This window comes from Cydia amplana, chromosome 8 (assembly GCF_948474715.1).
Source record: "Cydia amplana chromosome 8, ilCydAmpl1.1, whole genome shotgun sequence".
Taxonomy (NCBI): domain Eukaryota; kingdom Metazoa; phylum Arthropoda; class Insecta; order Lepidoptera; family Tortricidae; genus Cydia; species Cydia amplana.
Window position 1 is genome coordinate 13898286 of NC_086076.1, and position 23225 is coordinate 13921510.

The 23225-nt window shown below is 37.6% G+C and overlaps 3 protein-coding genes across 3 annotated transcripts in view; 2 read left to right on the top strand and 1 right to left on the bottom strand.

Moving 5' to 3' along the window:
• The window catches only part of LOC134650263 (photoreceptor outer segment membrane glycoprotein 2-like), a 104687-nt gene that overhangs the window by 13973 nt on the left and 67489 nt on the right, over positions 1-23225 (bottom strand). The window lies entirely within an intron of this gene.
• LOC134650219 (translation initiation factor eIF2B subunit gamma) lies at positions 8413-11290 on the top strand. The gene is made up of 4 exons (XM_063505161.1): positions 8413-8650; positions 8988-9814; positions 10328-10557; positions 11096-11290. Exons 1-4 carry the CDS (start codon positions 8491-8493, stop codon positions 11256-11258), a joined length of 1380 nt encoding a protein of 459 aa, XP_063361231.1. The 5' UTR covers positions 8413-8490; the 3' UTR covers positions 11259-11290.
• LOC134650197 (pancreatic triacylglycerol lipase-like) overlaps positions 17560-23225 on the top strand; it is a 57201-nt gene continuing 51535 nt past the window's right edge. Inside the window, exon 1 of the mRNA XM_063505126.1 lies at positions 17560-17797. The gene's annotated coding sequence lies outside the window, so the exon portion shown is untranslated. The remainder of the gene's footprint in view (positions 17798-23225) is intronic.

Consider the following 23225-nt stretch of genomic DNA (forward strand, 5'->3'; position numbering starts at 1 on the left):
ATTTTACGATGCGCCCGGTATCAAGCTAGGAATATCAACGAATACATTGGTCTGACCGATCTGCCGCCTCTTTTATAAGGCAGATCGTGATACGCCTGGGTTAATCTTAGTCAGATCATGAAATGGCGGCGTTTCATGATATGCCTAGGAATATCTCGATATGCCCGATTTTACGATCTGCCGCCGACATATAATAGGAAATGAGCTGTTTTCTTCACTTTATTGTGATCGTCTCGGCACAGCAGGGGGACCAAATGTAATAATTGTACAACTAGCCTTTATACTGTCGTGGATGAAACACGATAAATACGGTGTATCGTTACCGTGGACGGCCACGATAAAGTATAAAAACGCCCATTACCTAGAAAAAAAATCCACAGAAGGGCGCGCGACACGTGGCACTAAGTTATTATGATTAATATACCTATACAGGTTGTTTCCTGTAACAGGAGCAATAAATTAAACTGTAGGCTGTACTCCTCAAACTGACCAACATTTGTTCAGCAACTTTTGAAAATAAACGTGTTTTGATTTATTTTACACTTTAAAGTTTGTTCTAAGACGCAATGTATTGCAAATTTTATTGTTTAAAACGTGACAAGCAACGTCAAACACACTGATGTCAGCGTACATTGAAGGCAATATTTATTTTGTATGAAAAAGAGGAAGTCTAAAGGATTCATAATTTATAAAAGTTTCTGAACAAATGTTGGTCAGTTTGAGGAGTACAGCCTTTAGTTTAACTTATTGCTCCTGTTACAGGAAGCACCCTGTATAAGAATAAGAATAGTTTATTTTCTAAAACTGTTACAAACATAGTTACCACTGTTACCAGGGGCCCCCGCACTAGGTTATACCTGTATCGCAGGGAACCAGTTACAACTTCTACAACAGAATTAGTTTCATAAGCAAGTCATCACATAACATTAAAGCTTATCTGGGGGCACGGCAGTGCCCCCGCCAAGTCGAGCGCGAAGCAAACACTGCCGTACCATCCTTTACTGGAACCATTTCGCCGCATTTTCAGGCCCCTATTTGAGAACCTCTGGATAAGACCAGAACGCAGAAATTTTCGTCATCCAGTAAGCTATAATCACATACTTAAAATCCAAAATTTCAAGTCTGTAGGTCATTTAGTTCCGAAGTTAAGCAAAAGCAAAGTTTCGCATTTATGACACTCATTCATTCACTCACTCATGATCATCAGAATAGAATTAGTACTTCCCATAAACTCAGAGAGCTGAAATTTAGTACAGAGTTAGGGTTTAATGGACACATAAAGGGTAAACCTAAAAATATTGCAATATCAGTCACGTTTTAAAGATCTGAGAACTGCATAAGTAAGTTTGTAATCCCATATAAATATATGATATTACAAAGTTACTGTTGCAGTTCCTACAAATAGTAGGTAAAGTAAAGGTACACTACGATGTACGATGTGAGTATGAATGAAGATATGTTTAGTTATGATATGTGTATACATAGTATGGGTATGAGTACCCGAAAAGAAGGACTGCCTACAAAAAGAGATGAGATCCCATCAAAAACATTACATGTAAAAATTAATTAAAAATTAAAAAACACGACTGCAGTTTAAAATCGAACTGAAAAGCTAAAAATAATTTTTAGTTATGTTAGGTACTCAACTTAATGAATGTAAAATAGAATATGTATAAGTGTGCAGTCCGGGTCATAAACGGCAAACGGAAAAGTTTAGGCTCATTTAGGATCGTGACTGTACCTGCATATTTTATTTCTATTGCAGTCGGGGACCTTGATATATTGAAATTTTCCCATTCACAGGTCCCCGACTGCAATCGAAATAAAATATACAGGTACAGTCACGATCCTAAATGAGCCTAAACTTTTCCGTTTGCTGTTTATGACCCGGACTGCACACTTATACATATTCTATTTTACATTCATTAAGTTGAGTACCTAACATAACTAAAAATTATTTTTAGCTTTTCAGTTCGATTTTAAACTGCAGTCGTGTTTTTTAATTTTTAATTAATTTATTTTATTTTATACATTTTAGTGACCATACAAACCAACCACATTTTTTATGATTTAAGTAAATTTAGTTGCTTCAAGGAGCTTTCATCATGTTGATCTTTGATACTATGTTAGCATAAAACGTGCTTAAAAACCTAAATAGGTCGGACCCAAAAACCAGACGTATTGAAAAGTGCTATGGCTTAATATCTCTGTAACTACATAATAGTACATAATTATTTCCTATTAGTTGGCTTTCGGCTTTCGCAATTAAGATACTTGGGGAAGCTGCAGAATGCGTGCACCTTTCTTACGCTCCGGGCCTTCGGCCCTACGCGAAGTGCGGCCTTCGGCCTTCGCGATTGAGAAACTTGGGGAAGTTACATAAAGGGTGCACCTTTCTTACGCTCCGGGTCTTCGGCCCTACGCGAAGCTCGGCCTTCGGCCTTCGCAATTAAGATACTTGGGGAAGCTGCAGAAAGCATGCACCTTTCTTACGCTCCGGGCCTTCGGCCCTACGCGAAGCTCGGCCTTCGGCCTTCGCGATTGAGAAACTTGTGGAAGTTACATAAAGCGTGCACCTTTCTTACGCTCCGGGTCTTCGGCCCTACGCGAAGCTCGGCCTTCGGCCTTAATTAAGATACTTGGGAAAGCTGCAAAAACCGTGCACCTTTCTTACGCTCCGGGACTTTGACCCTACGCGAAGCTCGGCCTTCGGCCTTCGCAATTAAGGAGCTTGTGGAAGCTGCAAAAACCATGCACCTTTCTTACGCTCCGGGCCTTCGGCCCTACGCGAAGCTCGGCCTTCGGCCTTCGCGATTGGGACACTTGGGGAAGCTACAGAGAGCGTGCACCTTTCTTACGCTCGGGGCCTTCGGCCCTACGCTAAGCTCGGCCTTCGGCCTTCGCAATTAAGATACTTGGGGAAGCTGCAGAAAGCATGCACCTTTCTTACGCTCCGGGCCTTCGGCCCTACGCGAAGCTCGGCCTTCGGCCTTCGCGATTGGGAAACATGGGGAAGTTACATAAAGCATGTACCTTTCTTACGCTCCGGGTCTTCGGCCCTAAGCGAAACTCGGCCTTCGGCCTTCGCAATTAAGATACTTGGGAAAGCTGCAAAAACCGTGCACCTTTTACGCTCCGGGCCTTCGGCCCTACGCGAAGCTCGGCCTTCGGCCTTCGCAATTCAGTTATTGGGGAAGCTGCAAAAACCGTGCACCTTTCTTACGCTCCGGGCCTCCGGCCCTACGCGAAGCTCGGCCTTCGGCCTTCGCAATTAAGATACTTGGGAAAGTTACAGAAAGCACGCACCTGCCTTACGCTTCGGACCGTCGGCCATATGCGGAGTTCGGCCTTCGTAATTAAAATACTCGGGTAAGTTGCAGGAAGAGCCCATCTATCTCAAGCTCCCAGTTTTTGCCCCCTACGCGGAGCTCGGCCTTCGTAATTCATATTCTTGGGAAATTTGGAAGCGCGCACCGAGCCTGTCTTATGCTCCGGGCCTTCAACCCTACGCGGAGCTCGGCTTTCGACCTTTGCAATTTGAATACGCTCGGGGAAGTTGCAAGAAGAGCCCATCTGCCGTACGCTCCGGGCCGTCATCCCTACGTAGAGCTCGGCCTTCGGTCTGACACTTTCACACCTTGTTCCGTCAAAGTGGGTGCAGAGTTATATCTGAAGACGAACTCTACAATCTCAGACTCTCTACAAAGGACTTTTACACTTTTCTATTCCTTTAGCGCAATTTAGAACATATTGGCTTGGTTTCAAAACAAGTAAAATATGATTAATAGAATACCTACCTATGTATAATTTAATTTTTTTATGATCAGCGGTCAAGCCACTTCCTTTGAATATCCCAACAATAGGATAAAATTTGGTTTTATAAGATTAGCTTTTCTTAACATATTTTGTGAATTCTTACTTTCTCGAAATTAGACTTAAACCCTCATATTGTATATATATTATTGATCGTCTTTCAAAGCGCTTCATTTTGATGCCCTACTCGATGGGTTTGCAAGATATTTTTTTCTAAATGTTGCGCAATATGGCGTATTTAGTCCGCCATATTGTTTTTATAATGACGTCATATAGCCTATGTCACTCGGGATGACGTAAGGATTCTAATGATACATCATACATCTAAATCGGTTCAGGCATTTAGCTGCTAGGGTGGAACAAAGAAACTTACATACCCACAAACATGAACGCTGAAAACAATACACTCCTTTTTTTGGGCAGTCGTGTAAAAAAAGGTGCAAGTCTCGCAACGCTTTTACTACAAAAAAGTTTTGAGATGTAATGTGAAACCCAGTGAACGCATATGCTTTCACTGGTGAAACCAAGTCGGTTATTTTAATCAGTGCCAGGGGGTGTTAAAACCGTATCAATAAGATATCTTTAATTTGTAATACATATAATGACTTGGCAATCGCACATAATGCTTTACTCGTACCGTACTCGTAAATATGTGTAATGCTCAAACTGCAATTAGCGCTAGCGTTATGTTCAATTAGAATTATTTTTAATAGGTGACGATGATCCTTTTGTCATTATGCAGCCGTGCGATGGCCAAGTCATTAAACGTATTACAAATTAAAGATATCTTTTTGATACGGTTTTAACACCCCCTGGCACTGATTAAAATAACCGACTTGGTTTCACATTACATCTCAAAACTTTTTTGTAATAAAAGCGTTGCGAGACTTGCACCTTTTTACATGTAATGTTTTTGATGGGATATTTAATACTAAAACTAAAATCAAAATAAACTAAGGCAAAATAATTGCAGTTAAGTGACACTTTGTAAAATAGCTTCTGTCTCTGTGTAATTCAATGATTGAAGTAATTTAAAAGTAGTATTTTTGGCCTCGTGTACAGTGCTGTTTTTTAAATCACAGTGCTTGAGGATGGCGTTGTAGGTTGCTGCCTTTGTGTAGTCCCCGAAACGTTTAGCAAAAGCAGATGATACTTTAGGTACCGGTAAATAAAATGCGCGTTTTTCAAGAAGCGAATTGTAACAAGTCAGGTATTTGGATGAAATATGCGTGAGCACAACTATTGTATGCAGAAATAGTTGACGAACAGTTAGAACCTTCGCTTCAGCATAGAGATCTGATGTTGGAAATCGAAAGGGCTTCTTAAACATTACTTTTAGCACGGAACGTTGGGCTTTTTCGAGTTCCAGCATCGTGGTCTTGGCTACTCCACCCCACACAGTAATGCAGTAACTGATCAGCGGTTGGCATAGCGCAGTTTCGGCAGTTTAGACCATTTTTAGGGTTCCGTAGCCAAATGGCAAAAAACGGAACCCTTATGGATTCGTCATGTCTGTCTGTCTGTCTGTCCGTCTGTCCGTCTGTCACTGAACACTGTTGAAACTTGGTAAGTAGATGTATTGTGTGAACCGCATTAAGATTTTCACACATAAATAGAAAAAAAAACAATAAATTTTGGGGGTTCCCCATACTTAGAACTGAATCTCAAACATTTTTTTTTTCATCAAACCCGTTGGGGTTACGTATGATTGGAGTATCTATGGATAGGTCTTTAAAAATGATATTGAGGTTTCTAATAATTATCATTTTTTTCTAAACTGAATAGTTTGCGCGAGAGACACTTCCAAATTGGTAAAATGCCCCCCTGTAACTTCTAAAATAAGAGAATGATAAAACTAAAAAAATATAAGTATGATGTACATTACCATGCAAACTTCCACCGAAAATTGGTTTGAACGAGATCTAGTAGTAGTTTTTTTTTAATACGTCATAAATCCCCTAAATACGGAACCCTTCATGGGCGAGTCCGACTCGCACTTGGCCGCTTTTTATCATATAGTACCAATAGGTACTCGAGTTAACCTATGTAAGGGGAGGGGAGTGTTTCTTGAATGAGCCAGGTTTTGAAAGAGACGCATTTTATAAATTTAGATTTCTAACAAACATTTGGCTTGTAAAACATTCGCTCCAACACTATGGAAATAACCCAAGTAGCTATTTTATAACCTGGCTGCCAATTTTACTTGTACCTAATTATAATATGTACATAAGATGGTCAAGCAAATCTTGTCAGTAGAAAAAGGCGCTACATTCAAATTTTCTATGAGACGATATCCCTTCGCGCCTACATTTTTTAAATTTCCCGCCTTTTTCTATTAACAAGATTTGCTTGACCATTTATACCTACATAATTAGAAAAAAAATATTACTTTCAGGTACATTTGCCGTGCACACCGTGCACTCACACCGAAGAAACTTTTTTTTTAAATACCTATATTTTGTGATCAGATAATCAAGTATTTAAGTGGGTTGGTACCTAATGGTGACCTAATATTAACTTATTCAAGTAATTTGGATTATACCTAACTGTAGTCTGTCAGTAGCACTTTATTATTTTTTACTATTATTAACTCAATAAGTACTCTAGATAGGTGATTACTTAGATAATTATTACAATAAACTTCTTATGTGAATCTTACTTGTATTTTAGAGCGTTAATTTTATTAAAATAAATGAATAATTTTACTATTTAATAAAATAGGTACTTTAATATTTTCGGTCCCTATCCTTGTAACTTTTTATTAAATCCCACAACAACCACCCGACAAGCCATTCCCATAGAAACTTTGAATTTCTTTTTTTTTATTTGACAGGCTATAAGTATAGATGGTCAACCATATCTTGTCAGTAGAAAAAGGCGCGAAATTCAAATTTTCTATGGGACGATATTCCTTCGCGCCTACATTTTACCAAAATTGCCGCCTTTTTCTACTGTCAAGATCTGGTTGACAAAGTATATCTAAATACCGTAGAAGTTTGAAACTTTGCCCTTTCATCATAATTGATTATAACTATGCCCACCGCGTTAGAGTTCAGTAAAAGCGAAATAACTTAGTCTGTTCGAAAAGAGAAGAGTCGTGGAATGTATTGGGCCCCACACATTCCACGACTCTTCTCTTTCCGCACAGACTCTATCTAACTTCAGTCCGGCGCGAGCAGTGAGTGCGGATATGTGGTTTTTGGTGGGCCAAATAAAATCTAAAAACTTCGATGCATCTACCATCGCAATGGTATCTCGGTCTAGAAAAGTCCCACGTACACACAGCACACACACACACTAGATACCGCACCGGACCGCACTGTGACCTGTGTCTGTCTGTATGCTTAGATCTTTAAAACTACGCAACGGATTTTGATGCGGCTTTTTTTTAATAGATAGAATGAATCAAGAGGAAGGTTTATGTATAATTTGTTAACCCGTGCGAAGCCGGGGCGGGTCGCTAGTATAATATATATAGCTGGTCAAGCAAATCTTGTCAGTAAAAAAAGGCGCGAAATTAAAATATTCTATATGGGCCGATATCCCTTCGCGCCTACATTTTTCAAATTTGCCGCCTTTTTTTTAATGACAAGATCTGCTTGACCAAGTATAGGACAAAGTTTAAAGTTACGTTCGAATCTTACTTAAATATACTTGGTCAACCAAATCTTGACAGTAGAAAAGGCGGCAAATTTGAAAAATGTAGGCGCGAAGGGATATCGTCCCATAGAAAATTTGAATTTCGCGCCTTTTTTTACTGACAAGATTTGGTTGACCAGCTATATATTGCACTTGTAATACTTGCATTCGTTATATCATATACTATCATATATATATCATATACATATACCAGCAGCTGGTCAACCAAATCTTGTCAGTAAAAAAAGGCGCGATATTCAAATTTTCTATTGGACGATATGCCTTGGCGCCTTCATTTTTCATAATTTTCCGCCTTTATCTACTGTCAAGATCTGGTTGACCAAGTATAGTTTGTCAAAGGACTGTCTCATTTTAAACATAGAGAGAATCATACTATCTTTATCTTACACTAGTACTAGCACCCAAAAGAAAAGGATGAGTATAGTTTTCCTGGTTCTTCCTGACTGACAAATTGGTTTGACCAACTATAATTCAACAATGTTTTGTCACACATGTTTATTAAGTTCTGCTCTCTGAACTTTTCTAAAAGTGATAACAGACTATCGCACCGCACCGCGACCTTGGAGCGTCGCACTCATAAGTGAGAGCGAGAAACAGATATCTCTTTCTCGCTCTCACTTATGGGTGCGACCATGGTGCGACGCTCCAAGGTCGCGGTGCGGTGCGATAGTCTGTTACCACTTTAAGAAGATGATTATCGGAATGTGGCAAACATTATAATGTATTGCAGAATCCGAACGTAAACTAAAAAGTCACTAATGTCAATATGTCACTGTCAGTCACTACACGTACATACTTACTTTACTCTTTGACACGTACTTACTGCTACTTAGTTGTCATTTGTTGAAAGTGGATTTCAGCATTTTTAGCTATCAAAATTAACTTATATTTATTGCTGTTCATAATCGACAGGAAATTTACACATGTCACGCATATTTATTGCATAAATTAACATTTTTTATCACCAAAATCAAGTTGTGTTAATAAATAACCTATAAGAAGTAATTTCTTGTAAAAATGCACAAGAATCCAGAATTTCAAGCTGTCGTCTTGGCAGCGGGCAGAGGTTCTCGCCTGCCAGATGTTGGCGGTTCGGTATCAAAATGCCTTCTTCCAGTTGGACCGTATCCAGTGCTATGGTATTCTTTGCATTTGTTGGAGAAAATGGGCTTCCAAGGTAAGATCTTACATTCAGCTATATGTCATGTTATGAAGATGTTTTAATGTAATATATAACGCATGAGTGTTTCTCATTACACGAACAATTTACATGTACAATGTTATCATGTTGTATGTTTCATAACTTTTCAGTACATTACACATATTGCATATTTTTTGCAATATGGTGTGATCAATTCAGCTAAATTAATGTTTAAGAATACTGTCCCACAAAACACAGTGTATTTTTAAAATCAGCTTGAATTAAGTGGTATAAAATTATATCTGAATAATATTTCCATTGACAGTATATCAGTACAGAATATTTTCTCACCAATTTACCTTCTCTATTACAGAAACATTAGTTGTGGTGCTGGATGAAGACAATTCCAACATCCTCAACGCTTTAGAAAGGTGCCCGCTAAAGATCAAATATGAACTCATAGTAATACCGTCAGATGACGACTGGGGCACAGCGGACACCCTTAAACACATCAGCAGTAGAGTCGTCACAGACCTCTTGGTTATCTCTGGAGATCTCATCACCAATATAAATCTCAATGAAGTGCTAAACCTGTACAGGAAGCACGATGCAGCACTCGCAGCACTATATTTCAACAATGGTCCTGAAGAGTGGATTGAACTGCCGGGTCCTAAAACCAAGGCTAAGCCTGACAGAGACCTGGTTTGCATAGATAAAGAAACCCAGAGGCTGGTTTTTGTAGCCAGTGCAAGTGACTTTGAAGATAATGTCACCTTACCGAGACTCATCATAAAAAAATTCAATTCAGTAAGCATGTACAGCAGGCTGCTAGATGCTCATGTCTATGTGATGAAGCACTGGGTGGTGAATTACTTAGTGGAGGCTAATAAGTTTATTTCGCTAAAGGGGGAATTGGTGCCACACATTGTTAAGAAACAACTGAGCAAGCCAAAAAATCCATCGGATAAAAAGGGATTTTCTGAGAAAAACCTTGATATTTCTAAGGATATATTCGACTATGCAGTGGAGCATGGCTATGAGAGCCAGATCCGAGAGATGTCCCATTACAATGACCATGAGCTCGGAACGAAAGGGGTGTATTATAATGACTTACTTAGATGCTACGCACATATTGCAGAGAAGAACACTTATGGTATTCGTGTTAACACACTTTCAGCTTTTTATTTATCAAACAGTAAGGTATGTGCATTATTATTTTTAAGCTATTATATCTTAATTGCATGTAGCCCAATTATTTAAATCTGGTTTCACTGACTACAAGTAATAAATATAATAAATTAACCAATAAAATATTATAGGAATATCAATACTATAATACACAATTCTACCTAGTCCTTAAGTTAATTAAAAGTTGTGTTTTGGGAACTAAGCAATGATTTATGCACAATAGATAGTTAAGGATCTTGGGAACAAATATAAATGCTCATCATATATTTAAATGGCCTTATCAGGATTCAAAATTCATACCCAGGACAAATAATTAATTGCAAGCAAACTCACTACAAAGGGATTATGCCTTTATAAGGCAGAGGGAACATGTATTTCCAAAAATGATTTTGAACTTTGTTTCAAACTGATATGGTTCAATTTTGCATAATTTTTGACACTTGTATGCATTATAAATGCTTAAACTAAATAACTAAAACAGTATGACAAACAGATGTAGCTAAGTTAGTGTTTCTTTCATTTCAGATACTCTCAAAATGGGAGGAGCTGACTGGTTCTCCATTAACAGAAAGATTCTATCCAACTAGCGAAGTTAAAACGAGGCAGATAGATGAAACCTCCATAGTCGGAGACAAGAGTGTTGTCAGTGAGAAGACTTCAATCAAAAACACCATTATTGGTGCCAACTGTACCATTGATAACAAAGTTAGATTGACTAACTGTATATTGATGAATAATGTTGTAATTAAAGAAGGGTGAGTAGAATAGAGTACACATTCTTAACCTGTCGAATCCCACGATATGACGTCACCATAAGCGTTCTGGCTCATATATAAGCCGTGGGAGCTGACAGATTTAATAGAAGAAGATAATTTAACCTTTCATGTTATCACATTCACCGCCAGAAACCTGGCGGGCGCTCAGTCCGTAGTCGCTTTTCGCTACATACGGGTTTTCACATTTTATCGGCTACGCTCGTAGCGCGTCGCACTCGCTGGCATTGAATGTGTTAAAGGAAATATTTGTGTCACTTATACACAAAAGACTACTAAGCCAATACGGTATTTGCCTGTATAAAGCACCAGAAGATTAATAGAGAACCGTAGACAGCAGTTATTTTCAGACACAATTTCTACTTTAAAACCTTTATCAAACTACAAAGAGTAGGTAATTTGATTGTGAGATTCACATGTTAGTATTTCATAGAAATTCCATAGTAGCAAAATCGTTTTGACAGTTCGTAAAAAGAAATTGATTAGTAGTCAAATACCCTATTCGAGTTATTTTTTCTAGTTGCGTCCTCCAAGACTGCGTAGTGTACACTGGCGCCAACGTGGAGCCTGGGTGCAACCTCACCTACTGCCTCGTCGGCCCACACCACACTGTACCCGAGTCCACCACCAGTAACCACCAGATCCTTACCGAAACTACTGATAATATGATAACGCTTGGGTAGATTTATTTGGAAATACATTTGTTATATTGTAACTGTTTTTTGTACACCGGCGTTGAACAAACTCACGGCAGAGGGCGGACACGCCATACATCAAAAATCATTTGCGTTTATGTTTGCACGGCACGTCTGTACACGCGTCATTGTGTATGTGTGGATAAGTCGCTTTACTGAGAGGACGCCAGAAGTCCTCCAGATTCATGTCGCGGGGCGAGGTAATGCGAGTCGGGGCGGGGCGGTGCGTGGCCGTTCTGTATGATAATAGTATTACTTATTCTGTGCTCACGGTCCACTTTCGTTCCATAGGGGCTATGAACGCCTGTAACTCGTACCCGATATTGATGATACTATAACAAGCTCGGCTATTAGCAATCTGACCGACTAGCATAAATTGCGCTCTCGCGCACTTGAAGTCGCGCTAGATAAAGTGAGTCGCGCGCGCAAAGGCAACTCATGCTAGCAGGTCTGGGGTCTAGTAAACAAATATGCATAGTTTTGACTTGTGTTGCCATTTTAATTGCTCAGGCGCTTTAGATATAGCCTACAACGATTAAAAGCAAACAATGTACATAACTACATATTACTAGACAACATTTTTCACACGCTTAAATTAAAGATGATGTAAATGAGGATAGCCATTTTCACTTTAATTGTACAAAATGAAATCCTAGTCATAATAACATAACAACACAAAGGATAGAGAGATTTTTTATTGCCCATAGCAATATTTTATCGCAAATTGTTTCACAGAATTGATGAGAAATTAGGTACGTTTTTATGCAGCTTGAGAATCTCTTTATCGTTGGAGTTATTGGCCTCTACAGTCTAAAGTCTATTTTTTTATTCGGTAGACTAAAATGACATTTCATAGTATAAAGATCATGTGTCATCTCATACTATGAACTGTCATTTTAGTCTACCGAATAAAAAAATAGACTTTACACACGTCACTGATAATTGCCGATTAGCGGTACATATTGCGGGTACGGAATGCTCCCGATACTGAGTTTGTATGGCGAGAACCGGGAATTCCCGGTTCCGGTATAGGTACTGTATTTGTATAGAAAACCAGTATCATGGTACTGGTATGGCACACCCTAATTGCAGCATCATCAGCATTGGAAATTAGGTCTAATATTGCCTCTTCATTTATAATAACAATGGACTAGTACCTACCTGTACTCGCACTACCTAATCCTTACATTCTAAAATGGATTACAGTGTCTCATCTTGACTCACTATTCCGTGACCTAAAAGTAAATACGTTTTTGTGCAGTAACAATCAGTCTTAGGCTACATATCATAAAGTCTAAACTTCCTAATCACTTTTAAAAGCGCTTGCTACCTTTCCATTCCCAGCTCCTGATTTATTATCATAAGACACGACCATCAACAAGGAAGTGTGATGACCCTAATCGGGAGCGCTTCGTTTCCCCAATGCTGTGCAAGGCGTAATGCACTTTCAATGGATTAAAATGCACGTGACAACCCTATTGCGTGAGTTCCTGTGTACACATCACTAATACTTTATCGAACATAGCCCTTTTAGGGATGTTGGAGTTGCGCTGTTTATTTTAGACTTCGAAGTTTACACTCTCATTTAAATCTACATGCTGAAATAATATGAGTTATATCCGGTCAAACAAGTTTATCAGTAGCAAAAGGCGCGTAATTCCAATTTTCTGTGACAATTAGCCTTCGCGACTACTTTTTATAAATTTGCCGCTTTTTTCTAGTGACAGAAATGGCTTGACAGAATATATACAGAATGTATAAGTATAGCTGGTCAACCAAATCTTGTCAGTAAAAAAAGGCGCCAAATTCAAATTTTCTATGGGACGATATCCCTTCGCGCCTACATTTTTCAAATTTGCCGCCTTTTTCTACTGTCAAGATCTGGTTGACCAAGTATAAGTATCTTTGTCCGATATTAGTTGTTGTTGCTAAAAAATGTAACGAGAATTAGAGAAAGTATCTTCCGATATTCTTTTATTTAGGTATTCTTAAAGCCATTAAATTACACTCTGAAATAGGCAGGATTATAATAGTTATTATAAAAAGCTCAGACACGAAACCATTTCGACAGCAGTTTTCATAATTTAACTACCGCAAACTGTTACCTAATTGCATTGTGTTGGTAACCGAACGCTTCCTGACGCGGTTTTATAGAAGCCTAAACAGTGAGAATCCTCGCTTTCGTTTGCGGTTGTGGGCCCTAAATATTTCGCAAGGGTAGAACTTTTTTTGGTCATTTTTGTGCCCAACAATTTTGAGGTGTTCAACCTTCAGGAATAACACAACACTTGCTTATTCTGACTTTACCTAGCGCTCTATACCTACATAGTATGTTGGATTGTGTACTCTACATCAAGCATACAAGTAGGTAAGCAATATCAAAGCGACCAAGGCATGCAATTATTGGAAATACGTTTAAAACAGCTCACGATTGATACTCACACGAACTTGTGTGGCATGGCTTACATAATTTGTTTGTTTATTTTTGTCCTAGCCGTATATTGCAGAACCTTAGCAATTCGAATGCCGAATGTTATGCGAACCAGTCCAAAGATCCGAAACAAATAACTGAAATATAACTATTCGCAATCGGAGAGCGATGTGACATTGTGTCATGTAATGTACAACCAACGGGTTTACGCGCGCGTGGCTCTTCTTAGTATATATATCTTAAGTTGACCCCTAGGAAACTATTGTTACTGGATAGGAATGCAATCGAAAGGCATAAAAAATTACATGTGAACAATTAGTTTTCATTTTCATACAAATTGTATAAGGGAAATGTTTTCCTAGATTTGTGACTTTTCTATCCGGAAATTTGTTTTTCGTGTCATACAAGCTTTGGATCCTCGATAGGAATGGGATCCATTGGCATCAAAAAAAAGTTTATCAAGATGACCTTTTTCTCGCATTCTGTATGTTTTTTCCAAAATCTGTAAAAGCCAATCGTTATTAATTTAAAATCGAGGGAAGGTCTTCTGAAACCGTTTTCACGTAGCAACCCGGGATCGGATCTCTATCCGATCCCGTCAGACCGTTTGGGTCAGTGAGAGTCTCTACTCTCACTGACCCAAAGACCCAAATAGAAAATCCATCCTGTAAATGTCGGAAACGCATCTACACATGCCAACTACAATTTATAGTTTAACAAATTTTAAGTGTGGCGTATGGCAGATTCCTAATTTAAGTTATAGTCAGGGTATCAAATTATTTTTTAAACAGATTTTTAAAATTTCTTACAGGAAATCTTAATGTAAGCATATCTGCTCCTAATTTTACATGTATCATCATCAGGCCTTTAACATCTTGACAGATGATTTATGCAGCGTCTGTAAGCGAGAAACAACGTCTCTCGTGGCTGTATAAGCCTATGCGGGACCGGCCATTTAGGTACTTACAAATTAATTAACGGAACGAAATGGCTGTTAAATTTAATAAACGTTTGTGCAATTGGACAATGTACATGTCTGCTACTAATCTTAATTAGATTATATTGCAAATAGCTCAAATTCAGAAATCAGATAATGATTGTTATTGGCAGACAGAAATGAAAGGCACATTGGCGCCACTATCGTATTGCAGCAAACAGATTGCACATTGCGTGCAGATCGAGAGGTTGCCGGTGAAGCAACGCGTGCTTATGTAAGGTTCTAGTAAACAAAATGCATGTGGAATGTGTGAGCCAAGCGTACGATATATGTACCGCGGGACCCGGTGCCCTTTCCAACTGGCCCCTAGCCCGTTTTGCTATTACACCACCCAGGCATTCCTGGTGTTCCGTATGGTGAAATTACCCTATTAGTTGAGAAATGACTATTATTAGCGCGACGTTTGGAAATCACGTTCGATTCCCAGGTCGCGATTGTTAAAAGTAATGATGTTGAATCCAGCTAAGAGGCCTGTTTGAACATTGCCAATTGATCTTATTTTGAAATCAATAGGATTTCATTTAGCATGTAGGTACATACCTAATTATATGTTTGTGGGAATGAATAAGTACTCATAAATGTTACTCGAGTTAGCGAAAGTTAGGGTCTAAAATCATCACATCACTTTATTTTATTTCAATAAAATTAAAACCGCGTTAAAATGTTACCTATTTATCATTAGTATGTATCATTATCATTACAATCATATTTAATTATTATATGATACGGATGATATTTTAAAGTCTAGGTTCTGTTCTGGCATTTGTGTTTCCGCTCTACTTAATTTCTTTTTAGTTTTAAGACCAAACTGTTTGTGGTTATCTTCGTGTTGAAATGTGGGACGCATTGTTGAAGCGGTAATGAATTTTGAAATTTTTAATTTAGTCTAAGAATCTCAGTTTTTTTTTGACTATGGGTATGGACTCTTACTCTTATCTGGATTATTTCATTGAATATCACAAAAAAAGATATTAAATGGGATGACTTACTCGTAATTAACACGCTACCTATAATAAATAAACGGTGTAACAATGTATCTGCATTTAATGCAGACTATAAATTTCTATCCTGTTATATCATTTAAATACGGAAAAGAATTATCCATATGTATTAACGAATTTAGCGATACTAAACCTTATTGAAAATCGTGCACTCAAATCAATTTCACTGTTAAATAATAGAACAGTCAGTCCAAGAGTAGAGAAAATATATATACATATATCATAATTTACGAGACATGCATAATTATGTATACTTAGCCTAAGATACATAACACATACAGTTATATTATTTAGCACGCACTAATTCATTCTCCCTGTAAGCGTGAACGCTGTACCTACCACCGCACCGTAATACAATATTGCCAGATTGTCACATCTTTTGTAATCTGACAGGGCATAAGTACATTAACGTCCATAATACACAATCACTACACCTTATAAAACAAAGTATGTTCGCGATCAACTCAAAAACTACTGAACGGATTTTCATGCTGTATTCACGTATCGATAGAGTGATTCTTGAGGTAGAGGTTTGTGTATAATTTGTTAACCCATGCGAAGCCGGGGCGGGTCGCTAGTAGCAACTAAGATTAATCCACGATATCGGCTGTTCATCGACATTTGATGAGTAATCAATCAAGACTTTCCTAGACCACCTGGCTCTATCAATCTTCACGGTAGGTATGTAACCAAGTAATTAATAATTGTTCTTAAGCGACGACTTAAAAATGGCTTAGTTAGACATTACGGGATGTCTTTGTATGTGGTAACATTAGAAGTTCGTAATTTATAAACCGATTTCAAAGTTTAAAAAAATAAAATAAAGGATAAAGCCGCGAGTTGCAGTTTTAAAATTACAATTGTAATATTTACAATTATATCTGATCTGACCAAGTACGAGTTGGTATGGTATGGACGTTATGATTATGTTCACAATAGATTGTTAAAACAATTTCAGGTGTACGGCGGATGTTACAGAAAACAATTGTCTGTGAAGGAAGTTCACAACTTCACATCGCGAAACTACAAACAAAAAAAAAGACTAGGTTAATTAACTGTGTTTATAATTATATACAGGGTGTTTGTTACATCGGTTGCCAAATTAAAACGGCAGATAGGTTGAATCATTTGCTATCTTCCCATGCCTAGAAAAAAAGGCCCACGGTTTTTCTCGCTACTGCGCACGTAACAATTTGAAATTTACGAAAAAATGGCGTAGAAATTTAAAAAAAAAAACGTGCGATTCTTATTTACTTAAAATAAAATATTTCTGTTCATTAATAGATTTAGACAGCCAGTTTTTCTGCTAATTATGACTTCTCGTTTCTTAACCCTAATTCATGACAGAAAGCCCACATCATACAAATATATCTTAGCAGGGACCCAAAGCTGGCGGCAATTTTATTTTATTTATTTAACCTTTTGAACGCCAAACGGCGCATACATTTGCCGTGCCCTTGACGCCACGGGGGTAAAATTTAGTTTTGTGAATAAATAATGCCAACCTAAAAGTGGGGTGTTTTTCAGTAGATTTTCATCAAAAAACGATCGACGGCAAATGCCGTCTTTGGCGTCGTTGTCACGATTTTGCGTTGACGTCAATTGCCGTCTGTGGCGTTCAAAAGGTTAAGAATCACCAACGGATAATATTATACATCTACACAATTACATAGGAACAAGGACATTTAACATTAACAGATGCTTAGCCACTTATAGGTGACCACAGCTCACACGCGTACATATCAAAGAGAGTATACATATAAGCAACTAAAATTATTGTGAATAAATTAACTTAAAACCAATTTGAGACGAGACGGGACCAGACTAGGGGCAATGAAAGTGGTGCGGCGTCTGCAGCCGGTCTGCGCCCGCGACAGTTGCTGGAGTACTTTCCCGCGAACCGCACGCGCACCGCACCTCGCTCGTACGCTCACAATTACGTGATCCCATTTAAAGCCATTCCTATTCCAAGTGTGAAGACTACATTAATTGAGCAATCCTTCGTTTTATTCGACGAGGTTTATATTTGTGCAATCTTTAAAGTGTGCATAGCGGAAGCAGGGGGTGAACAGTAAAGATCAGCTGATTGTATACTTAGGTAAGTTTAATGTACAGGCACACGTAACTTTAAGAGGGGGTGCAATTTCATGTAATCACCAAGAAAATAACAGTAAACGTGGACAAGATGTGGAGCAAGATGGGTTAAATAAGAACTTAATATAACTAATTTAACTTATAACTAATTAAAAAAAAATAACGACGGGAAAGCTTAATTTTCGTAACAAAAAACATGTAGTGAAATAGGAAAAAACATTGTACATGTACACATAGCAGTGGAATATTTTGTCATAATATGTACATTTTTACCGGTCAGTAAAATACCTAGACATGCCAAACAGTCCTCGTAACGAAAAACTGCATTACAACACGTTAACATCCGCATGAAATTATGTTTTTAAATTAGGTACCTATTATATGTATTAAATAGCTATTTTAACCGAAACTTGATTCTGTTATTAACTGGTCAAACGCCAAAAAAGATGCAATTTGTTCTTTAGAATAGCACAAAGCAAACTTACCCTAACGTTGACGTGCGAAATGTATATTACCAACCGGCATTTTCTATTTCCCCATTACCTGAATAACTTTTATGTCAGACATAAACATTTTTCCTTTACCAGCAGGCAAAGTGGTGCAACTTTGTGAGAGTTTCCAATGAGTTGGAAAAGTTTTTAGAATTTTCAGAATTTTTTTTTTTAAATGGAAAATTATATTCATCATAATGGCAATGTGAAAGTTTCCCATTTTTATCCATTCACAGTATTCTTTGTAGGGGATAAATCAAGAAAGGAAAGAAAAAAAATTAACGCTTTAAAACGACTAACTCCTTCAATGTCAAACAACTTAACCAAAACTGTTGACAAAACTCAATGTCAAAGAGGCCATTGATATAATTAAAGGGAAATGTTTCCGAAAGTAACTAGGCGAGTTAGCTTTGCACGTAATCTGCTCTGCATCCACGCCTCAATGCAAACGATTAAACCACGTAATAGCTAAAATAGATTATTACGTTTACTAATTCCTCACCCAACTAGTTACCCAAACCTGTATGCAACTGGTTATAGAGATAGTTCGGTCATTGTGTTTATCATAAGTTTAGTAAATCACTTTACTGCACAAAACAAACCAGGTTTTTTTTGAAGTGAAAACTTCTTTAGCGGCGCTGTGCACTTTTTGAGGTGGGGAAAAAAATTTAAACTCGCGACAGGTCACGTGACCGTAAGACGGACACGTGACCTGATCGAAAAACTGTTAAGTTTTCACTTCTGCCGGCACTCCCGGAGTGCAACCCGTTGTTTTTTTGTAGGTACACATTAAATTATTAGATTTTATTTTTGTTCTAGATACCTCTAGTATATGAATGTACCAATTGAACAGTGCAACCTTCAGCCAATTGTCGGCTCATCCTATGGGAGGCTTAGATTGAGGCATTGCACTTTCCAGGCGGTCCATTGCCTTTTTAGGCGCATCTAGATCTAAACAGATCTAAATCGATGCAGTTGCGTTTTTCCGACAGGGAGTTCCTATGGCCACAACATCAAATGAGCTTCATAGTTAGCATATTGTTGCTTTGTAATCGAAATTATGGAATAAGGCAGTAGAAATCCAGCTCAATCAGACACCTTTGGTCAATTTAATCAAGTACCTATTTATTAGTGATGTACCGACTACCTATTGATTTGGCCGACTAATCGGCGCTCGGATGGCCGATTAGTCGGCCAGATCGTTAGTTTGGTCTAAATTCGGTTCAGATGCACTTAAAAAACAATGGTTTTAACCCCTTTTGTCGCGCTATTCATCATATTATAGTAACTCTAAAAATATAAAATAAATCCTAAGGCTATATTTCATACGAAAGCGGACATAAGAAAGCGACCATACGGTTTTCGTAAGCACCCTAAATAGGAATTTGGGTAAAATAGTTGAAAAGCTTATGGGTAAATATTTGCTGTTTATTTCTTTTTGCCCTGTTTTTCTGTCACTTATAAAGTGCCGACTAATCGGCATTTTTACCGACTAGTCGCCGACTACAAATGAGGCCGTATAGTCGGCTAGTCGCCGAGTAGTTGGTACTCCCTACTAAATATATAAACAAACAACATGTTGTGTACAATAAAATATAAACTACTTAGGTAAGTACTTAAAATACCCAAAATATTATTAGGTACCTATCTATAATAACTGAAGATATTAGGTAAAAAGTAAAAACGTGTAAAAATTCATGTAAGTATGCACATACTTAACAAACAGTCTCGAAACTTTAAGAGTCGTTATTTAGTTCAAGCGATACTCTCAGGTGCAGGTGAAAATTACACATGATTTACAATATAATAGCTTTGGCCTTCTTTCCGAGGTAAAATCGAAAATTTACATTGTATTTACATAATGTCATAAACCTGACCATAGCTTATTAGTCTCCAAAGTAAAATTGTGTACTTATCTTTTAGAACTTTGTCTTAGAGACTCCACAACACTACAATACAAGTAAACACTGTTGTAAATTTGAATCTGTTTACTTACTTGTTAATGTGACAAGGCACTTGAACTTCGAGGTTGACCATAAAACTGCTTATTATGGGTACTTTAAAACCAGTGTTAAATGAAACAAAGCAGTTTTGTTAGTGGCTTCAATTTTAATGTATACATAGTTAATCTCTAGCCTGCAGTTTAGCACATTAAACTTGCAGGTAATGCAAGGCAGGCGTACAGGCAGGTACGCGTGCGCGTATTTTGACGTAGCATATTTTCCAAATGTTCAGCTGTAATGAGATAATCCATTAAGGATTGTAATTTATAACATGAATTCTACTAAATGTCATCTATGTGTATAAAAAATTGTCGACCATAAAAGCACGGTAATAACTTTAAATAAAAAAATACCCCTGACACAACATACAGCCTGTAGTAAATACTTAGGTACTAAATAATACATTTTACATGACTGCAACCTTACTCTCGAGAGTTACTTGCACTACACTTTTTATAATGACATTAACTAAACTAATTTCTCTATGGAACAGTGATTAATATAATAACATGCCGTCATGACATAAAACAGGAACCATTCCAACCAATACAAGTAATAAATTATGTACCTCACGTCCCCAGCTTGGCAGTCACATCTCTCACATAATATATTAGTATCAGAGATAATTGCAGTTCTGCCTTCCTGCTATTCTGCGGCCGATGAGAAAAAAAGGAAGTGAAATGCAAAGGCGGTTACAGCAATTTAGTTTACGCAACAGTTCGTACGCATGTGAAAAAGTTTAATGATCTGTGTTATTCATTAGCTTGAGCGACAATGTGCGAATTATGCATTAGATCGTTTATGGCGTATACAGTGTGTGGCCCGTAACACGGGCGAATAATTAAAACGTAGATTCTACTCCTCAAACAATAAAACTTTTGTTCAACAACTTTTTGAAATTAGATTGTCCCTTTTTCAAACAAACTAAATAATATTTTCAATGTACTTTAAATTCCGTCTAATTGACATTGCCTGTCAGCCTTGTCACCGTACAGCCATAATCAATTTCGTAATACATTGCGTGTTCGAATCAATTTTAAAGTGTTTTAAAATCCAAACCATAACTTATTTTTAAAAGTCGCTGAACAAACATTGTCTAGTTTGAGGAGTAGAATCTACGTTTTAATTTTTCGCTCGTGTTACAGGCCACACACTGTATAAATACATATGTGGGTGCTTATACTCTGAATTCTTTTGATAATTGCCGTCATTTCCATTTGTAATATTTCCGAGGGTGATTTTATATTAGCTGGCCTCCATTATGAACAACAAGCCAAGCCAAGCCAAGCCTTATTCGACAAGCGACGTTTGACGTATCGTGTTGAACTTCCGTTGAATCTGAACAATCCTGTGTCAATATTTGACATTAGCAATCCACAGTTAGGTGACAACCAGACCAAACCATTATAAACCTTAAAGTAGTAATAAAACAAAGTTGATATTTGTTGAATTATTGGTTGTACCAAATGATATTATCCGCACTTGATGAACATGCGATTCATTCAACTGTTGAAGTGAACGCGAAATCTGACAGTTGTACATGTCGAATAGGGGCCCTGTTCTATACCTTATAAAACAAAGTCCCCTCGCCGCGTCTGTCTGTACGTTCGCAACAAACTTAAGAACTACTGAACGGATTTTCATGCGGTTTTCACCTATCAATAACCACGTTCCCACAGGCTACACTAAAAGCTACTAAATCTTCACCAAATTTCCCCAATTTTACTCCTAAATAAATTAAGATATTAATGATAGAACCGTTGGAAAGTTCTAGAAGTTAGAAAGCGCCTCGTGTTGCAAGCAGTGTGTGTCTTGCCCAAGAGCACGTGCCGCGCGTTCGGATACCCAAGGCGACAACAAACGTTGAGTAACCGGTGATAACTGATAACAGTCGTAACATTGAACTAATTACCGAAGGCTTTGTTGGCAGAAATATATTAGTAAGCTTGCCCGCGGCTATTATTGTAGCAATCAGAGCTATAATCATTCAAGTGTGAGGTTAGAGCATCTTTGTTTTATTTTAAAGAGCTTTGTGTACAAAGTTATTTTTAAGCAGGTTGTGTGTATAATACAGTAGTGGCAAACGTTCACAGAACTTTATAAGGTTCGAGGAAAATCACACAGTCACAACCGTTAGGTAATTAATAAATGTCATATACGAAACAGTAGGTAACTAAGGCCTCTAGTGGCTCTAGTTCAGTGCCAAGGGCTATTTCGTAGTAAATTTTTTAAAATAGTTATTAACTATGCTGCATGGATTACTGTAATAAGCCTGGGTATAGGTACATAATGGCTTAATGAGTTCTGCAACATTTTTATACGTTAACACATGTAGCATATAATTAAATGCGTTGTCTGTTTTGATTGACGGTTGTTGTACAAGGTAACTCGTGTGCTGTAGTGCAATATTGGGTGCTTAACACTTGTTGATACATCGCCGCCCTAGTTACAGTTGCCGTAAGCGACTTGGTAGTTATTCAACAGCACTTCTTTAATATTAAACGAGCCATATTTAATTTTGTATATAGTCATACGGGTTGTAACGCACTACTGAATTGTTTCAATCAGTTTCAATTTATAAACACAATTTTATGAATTTAGTCGCTATAACCGTTTAGGTATAATACTAACAGAAATTGCAGTTTAAAATTATATTACAATTTTTATATTGTATGTTTAGTGTTTACATAAGTATATAGTTCATTATTCCTAAATGCTAAAAAATAAAGAATTCTAGAAATATTCGCGATTATGCAACCGCAAACACCGATGTCGGGCTAATTCATGGAAATTCAACACACGATTTTTAAGTCTGTTCAATTATTGGTATAGCATATGAAATATATATTACTCATATTTATAAAAAAAACTAGCAATAAATTACAGCTATTTACTCGTAGCACTTGAGCTACGGTGGCGTAGCAATAAAGTAAATAAT

Coding starts and splice junctions, on each gene's coding strand:
- LOC134650219 (XM_063505161.1), top strand. CDS start 8,491: ATGCACAAGAATCCAGAATTTCAAGCTGTCGTCTTGGCAGCGGGCAGA. Junction 9,815..10,327: donor TTTATTTATCAAACAGTAAG/GTATGTGCATTA, acceptor CTTTCATTTCAG/ATACTCTCAAAATGGGAGGA. Junction 10,558..11,095: donor AATGTTGTAATTAAAGAAGG/GTGAGTAGAATA, acceptor TATTTTTTCTAG/TTGCGTCCTCCAAGACTGCG.